The sequence below is a fragment of the Dreissena polymorpha genome, chromosome 16 (genome assembly GCF_020536995.1).
Source record: "Dreissena polymorpha isolate Duluth1 chromosome 16, UMN_Dpol_1.0, whole genome shotgun sequence".
Taxonomy (NCBI): Eukaryota; Metazoa; Mollusca; class Bivalvia; order Myida; family Dreissenidae; genus Dreissena; species Dreissena polymorpha.
Window position 1 is genome coordinate 7,617,506 of NC_068370.1, and position 15,987 is coordinate 7,633,492.

The window sequence follows — 15,987 nt, forward strand, 5'->3', positions numbered from 1 at the left end:
CGCGCACTGTTTATGAATGAAGACGACGTCAATTGTTTGTCATTGTTGTGGTGACGTCACGTTTTCGCGGAAAAGTTGAGGACTTTCGGATAATATTATTCTCATTTATAACTTTTATATCGCGGATAACTTATTACTGAAATCGTGTTAGAATCGAAATAATCGACGTGTAAGCGTTGGTTATTGCGGTAATAACCAACGGTATGTCGTTCCGATGCTTGTTATCAAACTACTCGGGCTACGCCCTCGTGGTTTAATTCCAACGCATCCACGCCGGGTATGCGAATACTTCGTTGACGGATGGCACTTCACTAACAGAGAACAACAAAAGCCACGCGCGAGAGGTGAGTTCTTCAGCTTTTTTGTATATATGTTCTGTTTATTTGGTTTTTAGACACAGAACATTGTTTGGGTGATTAATGGTATAGCACTTCGTATTGCGCAGAAAGAAATTAGCGGAAAAACGGTGAATTATCAAAAAAACGACAAAATTCCATCGATAATCAGCATGAATTGAATGATCAGTACATATTTTAACAAAATAAACATACTTGGAAATAAATCAAGAACGTGCTTACTATTCGAAATAAAAGATCAATATATCCAGTAATGTTACAACATGTTACATTTTATGTTACTAATGTATTTGAGAAAATTCAAATGTTTTAAGAGTCGCATGCACATTTTTCATCTGCACTTCGTTTACCGATCATCTAAAAAACAATGGCACTACGTTTTTCCGACATCTAGACACTTTTTTCCAGATATATTATACACACTCGTTTTTTTGTGAATCAAAAATACAGAATTCGCTGTGGAATACTGTTAAAGTAAGCAGGCAATAAATAAAAATGTATGTACTTAGTACGCAAATAAAAAACGAATTACCGAAGCATGTTCTTATCCCTTTGAAATATAATTATGATTTGGTATAAATGTGAAAGATCAATGTTAAACAAATTGGATATGTCTAATGAGTAAAATCTATATAACCATATATTTTAAATTACGTTCTAAACGGTTGATCTAAAACATTTATATTTATGTCCAAATGAAGGTACTAAGGCTATTTACTTATCTATTAGATAGCATGTCATGAATAATCACTCTGCTTAAACTGCCTCTCAGATATTAATATCAGCAGCGATGCAGGTTCGAAATTCTATTGGAACTTTTTGGCTCAATGCCAATAAACGAAAATAGCAATAAAAGAACGAGCGAGGTCGATTTAATCACACGACAGTGGTGTAAAAAGTTATGCATATCCGTCTTTGTTTTTAATATAAACACAACACATGCTGCATATGAAGTTGCATATAAGTGACACAATTATTTATTACAGGATGAGTGAATCGGAGCTTATGAATGCCGCCGACGGTTCGTTGTTGGACATTAGTTTAGAAGAAGAACTGTGTACAAGCGAACGGTTCTCGTGTGGAATTTGTGAGGCCAGTTATGCTAGGAAAGCCTACTTGAAGCGTCATTTGAAGACACATGAGGATGGATGCATAAAGTGCTCAGTGTGCACTCAGTTCTTTAAGACTGAGGAAGACAAGTTCTATCCTATATAGCACCCTAAACTTCGTTTGTGTGGATATACTAAGTACTGACTCCATAATATAACATTTAAACATTTTATGTACGCATTCCTTTTTTCCAGAATCAGTTGTTTTTACGATTTAATTTTACCCGTGTTTCTTTAAACTCAACCTATACAGTGATTTAGGGTCAGGTGAATCGCACTTCGAGCAAACGTTAGCGTTGCGTAAAGGGAAGTGCTCCCTATAAGCAGGGCTCAAAATTAAGGGAGTTTTACCATTCTCTTTAATTGTGTTGCTACGCATAAGTATCGTCTTGATGATGCGATTCAAATAAGCACAACCGACATAGGGTTTTATGAAGAACAAATGTGTATTTGCCTCATAAAGACCCCTCCCTTCACTACCGTTATCTAGAGCCCTGCTATAAGTAAAATTAAACATTATCCGTTGTATTTTCATTTCTCTGAATCTCAAGTTACCAATAAAAAAAAACAAGTTCATTATGTACACATTTATTTAATAATAAATATTATCTTATTTGAAAATTGCAATTATAATAAACATAGTATAAATTAATAGTAATGTGATTTTTGAAAAATATATTTTCAAAATGTTTCGTATGAATAGCCATAATATAAATAAATGCATTTAAGGTAGAAGATAAAACTCAGTTATTAGAGTGCCCGCTTTGTTGGAAGTCTCCGTAATCTGAAGTGCCCTTTATCGGTAAACAAAGTGCCTGCAACTTTATGTATGCCACCTATTACAACATGCACTATCTTTGTTTATATTTCATTGAATACTATCAAAATTTCAGTATTTGAAGCACAGTGATTACTCTACATGCTGGAATAGCAAACAATTTCTTGCAATAATTCTAAGTAGTTTTATTTTGTTAAAATGTTTACTGTTCATCCAGTTGATGCTGTTTTCCGATCGAAATTTCTATTTTTTGGGCAAAACTGTACCATTCTTCCGTAAAATTGTGTATTCCCAATACAAAAGGATACACCAGTTATCAACTCGACCATGTGTCTTGTCTTAAAAACTAATCTTTAGGATATAACTTTAAATAAAACAGAGGAACTTACCTCTCGCGCGTGGCGTTTGTTGTTCTCTGTAAGTGAAGTGCCATCCGTCAACGAAGTATTCGCATACCCGGCGTGGTATCGGAACTCCATACCGTTGGTTATTACCGCAATAACCAACGGTTACCCGTCGATTATTTCTTAAACATACGGCATAGCGGGATCGGACGTTTCTAATAGGCCCGCTTTCGATATAACGGTCCGCTCGTTACGAAAAAATTTTGCTATTAATAGTAACGATATGTTATATAAAGAAATAGCTTTTACAAGAGATCTGTAAGGTTTCTTTCGAAAAAGATCAGTACTGTTGGGGTAAATAGCTAGTAAATTGGAAAAACGTTATTGAGAAATAAAAAAACGTTTTGCCTACCTATTTTCCCAACTTCGTTTGTGATGTAATTGGAAACAAACTGTTAAATGTCCTTTATAATTGTAAAATCGTTTTGTTAAATAAATACATAAACGATTTTAAGTGTGTACTGTATTCTAATTCTTAAATTGCGTATGTGTTAATGTATGGTGGCACAAGTTAAGAAGCGTGTATTAACATTTACTTACGTTATTAAGCAAACTTTTAACATAAGATAATCACGAGGTGCATAATCATATGTCATCTTGCAGTGCGAATAATAAATGATACATGACAACTCACTTGTAAATAAGTAAGCAATGATAACCCGTTTAAGTAAAGTATAATTAATTTACGGTATGAAGCCTAGATTAATTAATTCTACGAATGTTTCATCGCCTGCAGTATCAGATTTTAAATTAGGACAAAAATATGGACGTATAGATTTTTTTTAATTCATTCGAAGAATACAGGCTATCCAAAGGTAAGAAGTGCCGACTATTATTAAGATGACTTGCAAGAATCTCAATATGTGTGTAATTTGATGCGTTAGTAATCATTATAATTGATAAGTATATGTGCAGCTTTAACTTTTAATTAAATGTATCAACTGAATGGTCCCGTGGTGTAGTAAATTTGGTGTTCGCCAATCGACCGGGGGATCATGGGTTCGATCCCAACTATGGAATCGTTCATTAGATCTCCTCCCAAAAGACACAAAGTACTGGCTCTACCAGGAAACGGACTCGAGTGCGTTTCAATAAACATTTGGCTTTTGATGCAAACGAGCTAAAATAAATAGGTTTACTGTAAAGTTAAACGTTCCATTCAGAATTTTCCCAGAGGAAAGCTGCATAAAAAAAGTTCGACATTAATTTTGAAATTGAATCGCCTATCGCAGCTTATGAAAAGTTGTTGTTTCAAATAAACGTTTAGTAATGATGCGCTTTACGAAATTGAAAATGGAAAAAACCAATAAGAAGACTTCATAAATACAGTCGGTTCGCAGACGTGATTCACAATTTTCGCCATTAAACTACCTTGACTTTAGACAGGTGCATAGTTAACGTGACTGAGTTTTGATCAGTATAACTGGGAGCTGTGAAAAATGTGTACTTAGGCTATATACGCATTAATTCGCATACGGATGTGTTAATTTACCTTAGAAAGTAAATACATTTGTTTGGGAGTAATCATGTATTTATTTTAAACTGTGTAAGAATATATTTCAGAAAAGTTACATACATCTATTAAAAAGTAGTTGATTTTTCTAATATATATTGTTTTTGCTTTGAACATTAAGTTTGTAACTAGCCTGCGTTACGAATAATTAAAAAATCAAAATACAAATGCCGCACATTTAAATGTTAATCGTTGTGGCAAAATCTTTAAATAAAGCGTAAAAAGTTATGTGTTTCTGCACCAGTGTTTTCATTTATACCCAGTCATACGTTTAATCCTGTTCATAGTACGTTTATCCAATTAACGAATTTGCGTATGAGATGTAGTCTGATTGGAAAGAACTGTGTGAGCGAACTGTTTTAACATGTAATCCATTTTTAGTGATCTCCCAGTATTGAATATATCAGTTAATCAAATCTCTAGTAAGAACGTATTTATGGGTAGGTTTTGTAGGGATAAAAGTGGAAGTTAACGTGTTTTTATAGTTATTTATAGCTCTAGGGAAATCAACATGCTTGTTCCTGGTGAGTCATTTTAATTATGCAGCATTGTATTATTCTGTATTTGTTATAATTGCATGAAATCGATCATATTCGTTATTTGGTTTATAGCGTGTAACTATTTAAACCGGTGCGATTATAAAGGAACGAGCTTTTACAAGGATAAATACGGTATGAATTGCTATTATATGGCTTAAGTTTAAAACGGGTAAAGATCATTGTTTGAACCCATTATGTTTACTACGTGGAGCAGGATTCACAAACCCAATAACTGTAATTAGGAATATATAATAGAAATGTAGTGAGCTCAATTTTCACATTAGAAATATCGATAAACGCATTTTTTTTATTGTTGACACACGCTAGAGGTGTCTTCTTTAACTCTTGGATTTCTTGAAAAATTGTGTATACAGAAGTTTTTAAAAAAGTGTAATAATACAATCAATAGAAAATCGTACGATCCTTTGAACTCATTAATAACAATATCGGACGATTATAACCCAGTCTTGACTTGATTCTATTTGATTTGCACTGACAATCGGAAAGAGTGCGACAAACATGTGGATGTGTTTAAAACGGCTTTTATGTTTGTTGACTTATTCTTTAATTTAAACCGCTTAATTGGTATCCGGCAAAGTTTCTACAGTGTTTCGATTGAAGTGAACACATTAAAAGAAGTGGATTTTTTAAAATGAAGGTATGAATATTGTTTTATTATTGTTGTTGTATGTTTGTGTCTATATATTTTTTGTTTAAATAAAAATACAAAAATAGATACTTCTGCAGATTTTTTTAACTTAATTTAACAAACGTTTTTTAATTTAAGATTTATTTACTTGCACCATTTTTATTTACCGATTGTAGTGTAACTTTTTAGTATGATCGCTCTTTTACTGGTAATTTAAATTACAAATGACCTAATAAAAGTCCTAACTGCGTTAAATCATCTGAAGATATAGTAAGAATGTTTTATAAAGATAATTTCATAACAGCCTGCTTAAAATTATGTATACACAACTTGTTAACGGTGCTTAAACATAGACCGTATAGCTACATAATTGAATCTTTTCACAGAATGTCAATTTAAAATAATTGGCATGCGCTTAGATCTAATATATTTTACCTATTTAAATATTATAGGAAGGTAAATGCAGTTTACAGATTAATGTTAAAACATTTATGTTTTGCTCAAAACACTACACACGTTTCTTGATCTAATAAACTCTTAACCACCACCGTAATAACTTCAATGTGCATGCACTTGTTGATTAAAGAAGCCTTTGTTGTTGAAAAAATAATCATAATGTTTTATGAAAAGAATTTCAACATTTACCTTTTGAATTGTTATGACAGTTTTAAAAGTGTGCAAGATTGCCGATAAGTTGTACTGTTTAAAGGGGCCTTTTTACGTTTTGGTAAATTGACAAAATAAAAAAAAATGTTTCAGATTCGCAAATTTCGGTTATAGTTATGATATTAATCAGAAGGGGAAATCACGTGATAGTCAAGATGGCGACGTCCATGCCGAGACAGTTATTTTTCGCCGTTTTATACCCTTTATTATTTGTGTCTAATTTTTAAATGACGCTCACTTTCCAGCCGTAAACATGTGATTAGCGTTTACGTCGTATTAAAATTCGCTTTATATCCCGACTTTACTCCTCGAAAATTTTCTTAGTGGAGTTTTTATTAGGTCATCCCGCTAAGAAATTTCGCACCGAGTAAAGTCGAGATAAAGAGCGAATATCAAAACGAAATAAACGCTAGTAACTTTATTGCTGATATGGCTAGAAAGTGATCGGCATTTAAACAATAAGTACAAGTAATAAAGGGTATAATACGGCGAAAAATGGCTGCATCGGCATGAACGTCGCCATCTTGACTATCACGTGATTACCCCCTCTGTTAATGAGGAAACAGTAATTCTGAACATTTACTATGCACTAAAATATCCATTATATGCATCTTGTGACGCTGAAAATTATAAAGCGTTGAAACGAAAACGATTGAATATTTTGACAATTTTGTTGTTGTCTTATATTTGGTGATACTACGAGGATTGCTTATATAAAATACATTAAACAATGCGAGAGGACGGATGGCCGATTGGTCTAAGCGTAAGACTTTTACTTCATTTACTCCAGGGGTCAGTGGTTCGAGCCCAGTTGAGGGTTAGTCTTTTTATTTCTATAATTGTATTCGTGTTTTTTACGGGAGCTTTTTAGATCGAGTGTTTACATTTATCAATATAAAGCATATACCGGTAGTGACAAACTTCAAAACATGCCAAAATCTGTGAAAAGGCCCCTTTAAATCGAAGCTGCATGTGACGTAAGTATTTGCTTTAATTCGTGTTTGTTTTACATAATCGTATAGTGTATTTAGATATTTAAGTTATTGAAAATATCAAACACAAATACTTCTGCACAGTAAAGGATTACATTTTTATGTAATTTCGACCCGATGTTATATTATTCTAAGCATTGCCTGATATATTACAAAAAGACCAGGCAGTAACCTGTTATTCTCTATTTTGATCATACCACCGCATTGATATCTGCCTGATAAAACGTTGCCTGATATATTACAAATAGATCAGACAGTAACCTGTTATTCTATATGTATAATATGCTGTTGTAGTTTTATAAACAGTAGCAGCGTTAGTGGTAGTGGTGGTAACAGAAGTTGTGGTTGTAATCGAGTTCTTGATGTTTTTAAGTGATGGTATTGGTAGTGATGGTGGAGGTAGTAGTGATGGTGGTTATTGTTGTAGTAGAAGTAGCAGTAATAAAAGAAGAACATATGACGCGGCGGAAGATTTTAGTAGCAGCAATAGTAACAGCAGAGGAAGAAACAGTAAAAAAGAAGAAACAGTTGAAGAACTGGTAGCGAAAATTATGATAGAAGCAATAATAGAATTTAAGAGTTAACCATCAGTAGCCGTAGCAGTAGTATTATGAACAGCAGCAATATAAACAATATCAGTAACTGAAGCCGAAGGTGTTGTTGACTGTTTCCTTTCCAACCTTTTTTAAATTTCAGAATATTTACGATGATGACGAGTGTTGCAGCGCGGCGTAACGGAAAGTCGTCTCCCGATGGTAGTCCATCACAGCACTCCTCCTTCTTAACAATAACCATGGGAACCTGTTGCTCAGACCTGTCGCTGAATCAGCGCCACTGCGTGCTGCTGTTGGTGGTGATGGTGGTCAGTTACTACCTCATAATGGACGCCACCCTTTACCAAACCTTCCAGGCGGTTGATCTCGTTAACGAGAAGAAGGTCCCGGGGCAGTCGTGGTCCCCTTTCCGTCCCCTCTCTGTTAAGCTAATTATGACTGATCCTACGACGCACTATGTGATAACCCCTTCATCCGAGTATTTTAACGACTTCACGCACTTTAGTGAAGTGTTCTACTTCATAACGCCAAATATGATCACGTTTACACACGTATTTCTAGCCTTCGTTGCTGTGAAATGTATAGTCTCAGATTCGCTGAAAAATAGGAGAATTGGTGTCATATTGTATGAAATCCGGACCTTCTTGGACGCTCTAGACGGTGCCGTGTACCGCGCACGCGCAGTTAACAAGACGTACGAATCTCACCATGACGAGATTGGCTACTGGATCGACTCTTTTTGCGACACCATGGGCGGAATAGCTTTAATATTCGGCATAATTTTCTTTTTCTTGTGGAAGCAACCGCCGAAAAAAGAGGTCGGCTCTTTGCCGTGGACAAACGACGATCAGAACGGCAACCTGATAGACTCGTCCAGCGAAAAACATGATACCAGGACCTATAAGTATTATACAAACAAGATCATATTCTGGCGGTGCTTGTCCTACGGTGCGCAGATAGGCCTAGCGTCCGCCATGTGGGATCAGACGTTGTGGAGTTATAACGACATCTTCATGACGCCAGCCAATATGCCGAATGCAGCGGTAAGTAGGTTAGGTGCGGGGTATCTTAAGATATATACCCTAAATGTGTCGTAATCACCACCTCTGATTACTTTAGTTTAATAATATCGAAAGACAACTCTCCGAGTCTTTTTCTTAAGTGTCTTTGGAAAAATCTCCATGAAAGTTTTCCAAGGGCCTTCCGGTCGGCATGCGGACGCCAAATACACTTCTTCATTTGCGATCTTAGACCTAAGAATCACAGGGACATAAAGGGCGGTTAATAGGCCCTTTTATTAAGTCAGGTAGTTTGATAAGCCACGTGTGTCAATGAGGAAAAATCTTGTTACCACTATAGAGCCGCATATATGATTCAATCTTAATGAAACCTAGCCGGAGCGTTTATCTTGACAATAACGTATTCCACGTTCGAATCTAGGTAATGTTTGTACAAATGTCTTTGTCACCAGGTCATATCTTAAAAAGAAACTTTGTAACAACTCATTAAAAAAACATTTACTATTGAATTTTGAAGACATTGTTCAGAATGTTAATCTTGATTATATGAAGTCTATGTCTGAATGTGGGACAATCGGGGATGGGGACAATGGAACCTGGTCAAATCTGTGGAAAGGGATGAACCTTAAACGCAGGTCAGCGTTTCATGACCATCATGACACCCTTGTTAATTAGATCAAATACACGTTTTTTTTGGTCTGTTATCTCAATTGCGGGGAGGTAAGAAAGAAATATTGTGGAAGTGGTCACCCCCATATTCGCTCATATTATTAACCTTTAACTGTTTGTATCATTGCGCTACTTTTTTTTATCATACATTTAAAGACAAACCATTTGTCCTAAACATTTACGGATATTGGTTATTAAGACACAATCCGGGCTGATCAGGACATATGGAGTGGTTCGTTTGTTTTGGCAAAACATGTATGTTGAACGGTTGTTGATTGTATGCCTGAGGTTATTACATCAACAAATGATGATTGCCGAAATAAAGTCCGCATTCAGACACACATTATGTCATAATCATTTCATACATTAATAATTGTGTGCATTGAAATGTTGTTTAGATAAGGTCTTTTGAAACAGGCATATTTAAAACACATATTTTATTATGTTATATAAGCCGCATATTGCAAAAATGGGTCTTATGCTAGCCAAGATAGAATCCGACCAGCCTGGCCAAACGCGCTTGTTGCCATGAGCTACCCTGTCCGCTAATGAGACCACGAAACTAGAACGTAAAAGCGGAAAGCCTATCTAAAGACCAGTCCGGGCTGGCCGCATATAACAGAAAATCCTCTTTCGCATGACCTTGTAGTTTTGGCAATGCACCGGGCTTTATGCAGTTTTGCGGCATTTTCAAGTTAACCTCTTACCACCAAATCCACTTTACGTGGAAAGTATCAGCCTGTATTTACCTTCTTCTGTTGAACATGCTGATCGGGGAGGTAATTTAATCCTGACGTATTAGGTCAGGTTAAATACTACTGATGTGATCGGCTCCTCGGATGATGTGTGGATCAGATGCTAATTCTTTCTGTGTATGTTTGAAGTAAACATATACGAAAATAGTCTGTAAATATACGTTATTTCTGAAGTACTTTAAACCGTATTCAGAAAATATTTTTTAATTCTTAATAATATGAGTTTGCGTAAATTTATAAAATGTTCATATACTCAACATGGCATGGGGTCAATAAATATAATGTAATAGTGCACGGTAAAGCACGTACTTATGCTTCCCCGATTTCGATGAAATTGAATTTTCGTGGGTCTAACACAAATTTCGCCGATCATCGTTTCGTCATGCCCGTTTTCTGTCATACTTATGTTTTCCGCGCGACGTCCAAGACGGTAATGATCCGAATATTATGACACTTTCCAGACGTTGCGGTTACATTATGTTGTCAGGGTTTTCTTGCCCTTGTATTATTCATACGACCATTTTTAGCTCATCTATTTTTTGAAGAAAAAAAAAGAGCTATTGTCATCCTATTGGCGTCGGCGTCTGCGTCGGCGTCCGGTTAAGTTTTGTGTTTAGGTCCACTTTTCTCAGAAAAAATCAATGCTATTGCATTCAAACTTGGTACACTTACTGACTATCATGAGGGGACTGAGAAGGCAAAGTTAGAAAACTCTGGCATGCATTTTGACAGAATTATGTGCCCTTTTTATACTTAGAAAATTGAAAATTTGGTTAAGTTTTGTGTTAAGGTCCATTTTATTCCTTAAGTATCAAAGCTATTGCTTTCATACTTGCAACACTTACTAACTATCATAAGGGGACTGTGCAGGCAAAGTTATGTAACTCTGACTGGCATTTTGACAGAATTATGTGCTCTTTTTGTACTTACAAAATTGAAAATTTGGTTAAGTTTTGTGTTTAGGTCCACTTTATTCCTAAAGTATCAAAGCTATTGCTTTCATACTCGCAACACTTACTAACTCTCTCTTAAGGGGACGGTGCAGGCAAAGTTATGTAACTCTGACTGGCATTTTGACAAAATAATGGAATTTTTTTATTTAGAAATTGAAAATTTGATTTAAGTTTTGTGTTTTGGTTCACTTTACTCCTAAAGTTTCATAGATTGCTTTCATACTTGGAACACTCGCAAACTATCATAAGGGGACAGTACGGGACAAGTTGCATAACTCTGGTCGTCATTTTGACGGAATAATGGCCCTTTTTTTACTTAGTGACTTTGAATATATGGTAAAATTTTGTGTTTAGATCCACTTTACTGCTAAAGTGTCAAGGCTATTGCTTTCAAACTTCAAATACTCTCATGCTATCATGAGGGAACTGTACCTGGCAAGTTGAATTTTACCTTGACCTTTGAATCACCTTGACTATCAAGGTAAAATTATTAAATTTTGCTAAAATTGCCATAACTTCTTTATGTATGATTAGATTTGATCGATACTTTGACATAACAACTCTTACCTGACATACCACAATAGACTCCACCCAAACCATCCCCCACGCCCCCCCCCCCCCCCAGAATCCCCCCTCATTTTTTTAAAGATCATCTTATAAATGACTACACCCTCACACTATACCCCCCTCCGCCCCATTGTTTTTTAAACGTGGTTAAAAAACACAAATATATATATTTTTAATTTTATGTTTGGAATACCGTCCAACCATCCCACCAAAGAATACCCCCCCCCCCCCCCATTAAAAAAAAGTTTTTTTTTGCATTTTTGCCTTATTTTTGGAATATAATGCAATAAATGACCACACACCTATACTATACACCCCTCTCCAACCCACCCCTCCCTCCGTTTAGATTGAAGTATTGAGATAGGTCCCTTCACCTTTAAAAGAAAAATAGATGAACAGTCTGCACATGCAAGGCGGTGCTCTTGTTTCATTTGTAGTGAGATCTCAGACGGAACGCTTATGATAAAACTTGATATGCAGCATCCCTATATGGCGGGCATGTCAATCGAGACCAGGTCGTTTCTTTCTTGTGATTTTTCGGGAAGTTATTGAGCTTTGATTATTGATATGTCATTTTCTAAGACATTTTGTGTTCTCTCTTTTTGCAGTCACGTCAATCTCAGGCACTACATTCGTCCTATACTTTCGCCATTATGTGGGCTTGGCGTATGTTGGAGGGCCAGGCGCTAATTCATTACTTTCTGTTGGCTATACTATTTGACTATGTCTGGGTGAGTAAACACTTAATAGAAATGTAAGACCCATTTTCCACAAATAACTTTTTTTCGCATACATATGATGACCTCAGTTTTACATGTTCACGACTAAAGAATGAATAGGAAAATAGGGGATGGTGTCAAGATTTCTGAAAACTGTTACTTTATTTCATATTAATACCCAGTTGCGATCAAAAACGAAGAAAACTTTTATTTCAAATATTCTTTCAAAGAATAAGACTGTGAAGTCAAATCTTCTATTTCACAGATGTGAAAATATTATCTGTAAAAAAACACCAAGGTCCTGTAAAGCATGCAGATAACTAGACTGTTAATTTCAACATCAAGAAACTCAAGTGAATTATGTTATATTTAATGTTACCATATATTCCACGGAACGTTAATACGCTTTCAATCCATGTATGGTTATTGATTTGTTGGTGATTGACCTGGATGGAAGGTACATATGTCTAAATTATTCAGAAATTTCAGCGTTTAGTATATAGACGCATGTATTTCAAGCTGAGATAAACGCGCGAAAGTACCTTGCACAATGACTGTCATACCACACATGAAGAACATGCGTTTAAGAAGTTATTTTTGTCGATTGTTTATTTCCCCTGTTGTTTCCAGGAGTTCCTTCGTTTCGTGCAGTATTGGGGATTCGTCATTCTAGGCATCCTTATTTTCTCCAGCTATTATCATGTATCGTCGGTAAGTACAGATATGTCATAATGTATGCGACACCTCCGGAATGCACACAGTTTTTATTTATGAGCGAAGCTCACAAATAATGCAGACGCAATTTTGCAAATCAATATGCCTTAGCTACGATAGGGCCCGTAACCCATGACTGCCTGTGTGGATAACTCTAGTTAAATTTAGCAGACGACAATTGCTTAAAGCGTTTGGTTTAACCACCTTATCTGCTTGTTCTCCTTGGAACACTACACAGTGTATTTAACAGCTTGTAAGACAACGCTGGCCAGTCTAGTGTTTATCATTGAAATCTGTACATATTGGCTGTATCAGGGAAAACGGAGCTTAATGCATGTCAAATAAGATTAGCATGTGCACACTGATTAGCTGTATCAACGATTTGGAAAAAAAAACACATCTCGGCCTGTGGTCATTTCAAACTTGCGATATAAAAAGCTATAACATAATTTTGAAAACTGAGTTGCGTCTAAGATTATACAACAGCGAACAAATTCAGTGCCTTCAGCGCTTTGCTTTATGTACTTCGCGAGTATGCATGCTGATGTTTTTCAATGTTTTATATTGACTATTCGGATAACTACGGTATTTCAATTTAACGCTTCGCAAGATTATCGATATTTTATAAAGGAATGGATATGTCGTAACGGACATTTGAGAACAGACCAACGATTATGCATTTGTTGCATGTGTGTATAATACTTATATTGCTTTTTACGTTGCGTAAAGTACACAGTTTGCACGTTCATCGTTCGCAATTGCGGTGTACCGAGTTCGTCGCAGTATGATTGAAAATCGATTGAGCATGCATGGTTATATGTATACAAAACTGGTTTATTCAATGCGAGTTCTTCATTGTGCATTACTTCACCCATTTATGCCCAGTGGACTCTCCCATCCTTGTAAATTGGATCAATTTATTTCCAAAAGTAGGGGTGTCAAGTATATTTATTTCTATATTTAGAATATTTCATAAAGAAATTCATTTAAGCAAACAGCGCAGACCCAGATGAGACGCCGCATTATGCGGCGTCTCATCTGGATCTACGCTGTTTGCAATGTCCTTTTTTCAGGACGCTAGACATGAATGGGTTAATATGGTACGCTTGCAGCTCACAAATTGTTTTAAATTCTTTGTTTATGCAGTATACTTACATGAAAGTTTCCAAGTTTATCATATAAAAACTTAAAATAAAAAATACCGTTAACAAACTTGCACATAAACAACGCCGTAATTAAGAAAACCACGATTTAATAAAACGTTGTAGTGTAAAAATGTTGGCCATGTTATCATTGATATATTGATCGCGTTAAGTTTTGTGTCAGCATTTAAACAAATCTTTATCTATTTGATAGGTTATTATTTCAAATAATTGTTTCCATTCTGACGGATTATCTTATTAGCTGATTTATGAAATATCTTACAAAACATTCCACTTACGACTCTCGGTACTCACTGCAACAAATGCATTAATATCAAGTATGTTTTTACAATAAAGGACATAACGAAAGATTGAAAGAAAACCAATTGAAAAGACCGACTCTTGAGCACCCAATCGCTGCATTTTGGCCGATTCAAATGATCAAGCGTGCATAAAGTACTATGTTTCCATTTACACGACAGACCCTAATTTTGTGTGTCGACGACAAAAAAAATGGGGTTGCGAACATTTCTGCTAAATTCGATTGTATTGGCACAATTAATAATAAAGAATGTTAAATATATATTTGGACGATTTGTGAATGTCATTGCATATTTGTATCAATTTTCCTATCGTTAAAAAGTTAACTTCGGCAAATGTTTAGCAGATCTACTTACCCTACTAATTTGTCAATGTGGAAGCAAATTACTGTTTTTGCCATATCGAAACATATTCAAGCGAGTATACCAAGTTTTTTTTTTTTTTTCCTCAATCAAAAACCATTTAATGAAAATGAACGAGGGATGTAAATAAAATATTCGGACTATCTAATAGTCGTACCATCAATTTAGTATTGTTAATTCCAATAAAATTTAAAACAACCAGGTTTATGGTACCACATGTTTCTGAACTTAATTATACTTTTTGTTCATCAACGTTTTATCTACATTGAAAAATACTAAGATCGTATATTATCGCTTTTTATACCATCTAATAGATATGCCGGCATAAATATTCGTTGCAAAAAATATTTGCTTGATATCTATAGATGTAAATTTTTAATAAACGTTCTCTCCTTTGTCAATTTAGCTGCGCCAGTTTTTGCTGGTTCAAAGCGACTCAACAGGTGTCACATCGGGTCATTAAAGACATCTGTCTGACGTAACTTCCGGCCTTCAGTTTCCGGCATCTAATAGGATCTTCCTGAAAACCACAAAAATGTTCTCAAGAAGACACTACAAGTTCTGAATTAAACAACTCTGTGATATTTTATTATACCTGTAAATATGAATAATTTACTGGAGTTTACGATCATTTATGACGTCATTGTTGGTGTTATGAATTCTCGTTCGGGGTAAATTAGGCTTAATGCATGTACGTTATGTGTCATTCCAGATTAGCCCATGCAATCCCCACATTTTATCAGGGATGACACTTTCCGATTTATTGAATTTTTCGTTTAATTTTTTTCTTAGCGAAATTCTATTTAAGGCGGAAACTGTCGTTTCAGATTAGCATCTGCGATGACACTTTACGCACATGCACAAACAAGTTTTCCCAGAACGAGGCGCAAATAATAAGGCATTGGTAATTGCAAGCCTTAACAGCATTTTGAGTTTTATACTCTTTAAACGGTATTTAATTACTATGCAACAATACAAATACCAGTCACATGCAGTCTTTGAGCAAAAGTAGATGTAAGTTTTAAATTTAAATGATTAATTTTAAGTGATATGAAATGTATCTATCTAAATGTATAGTTCTAAAGTGTGTGACCAAGGGACTTACATTTTGCTATTGTTATAACTCTGTATCATCATTAAATAGTTTGAATTCAGTTACCTGATATATTTAGTTTTCCACGGTGAACGTTTGTAATTTCAAACAGT

At 35.2% G+C, this 15,987-nt stretch overlaps 1 protein-coding gene across 2 annotated transcripts; it reads left to right on the forward strand.

Moving 5' to 3' along the window:
• The first annotated feature begins 4,548 nt into the window (after positions 1-4,548).
• Positions 4,549-15,327, forward strand: LOC127862977 (ceramide phosphoethanolamine synthase-like). Of its 2 annotated transcripts, none has more exons than XM_052402252.1 (5): positions 4,549-4,684; positions 7,703-8,603; positions 12,132-12,254; positions 12,873-12,953; positions 15,188-15,327. In XM_052402252.1, the coding sequence occupies exons 2-5, from the start codon at positions 7,713-7,715 to the stop codon at positions 15,242-15,244; spliced, it is 1,152 nt and encodes a 383-aa protein (XP_052258212.1). In that variant the 5' UTR covers positions 4,549-4,684; positions 7,703-7,712; the 3' UTR covers positions 15,245-15,327. The 2 variants fall into 2 exon arrangements, with proteins under 2 accessions (XP_052258212.1, XP_052258213.1); XM_052402253.1 differs by lacking the exon at positions 4,549-4,684 and adding an exon at positions 4,838-5,357.
• Positions 15,328-15,987: the final 660 nt, after the last annotated feature.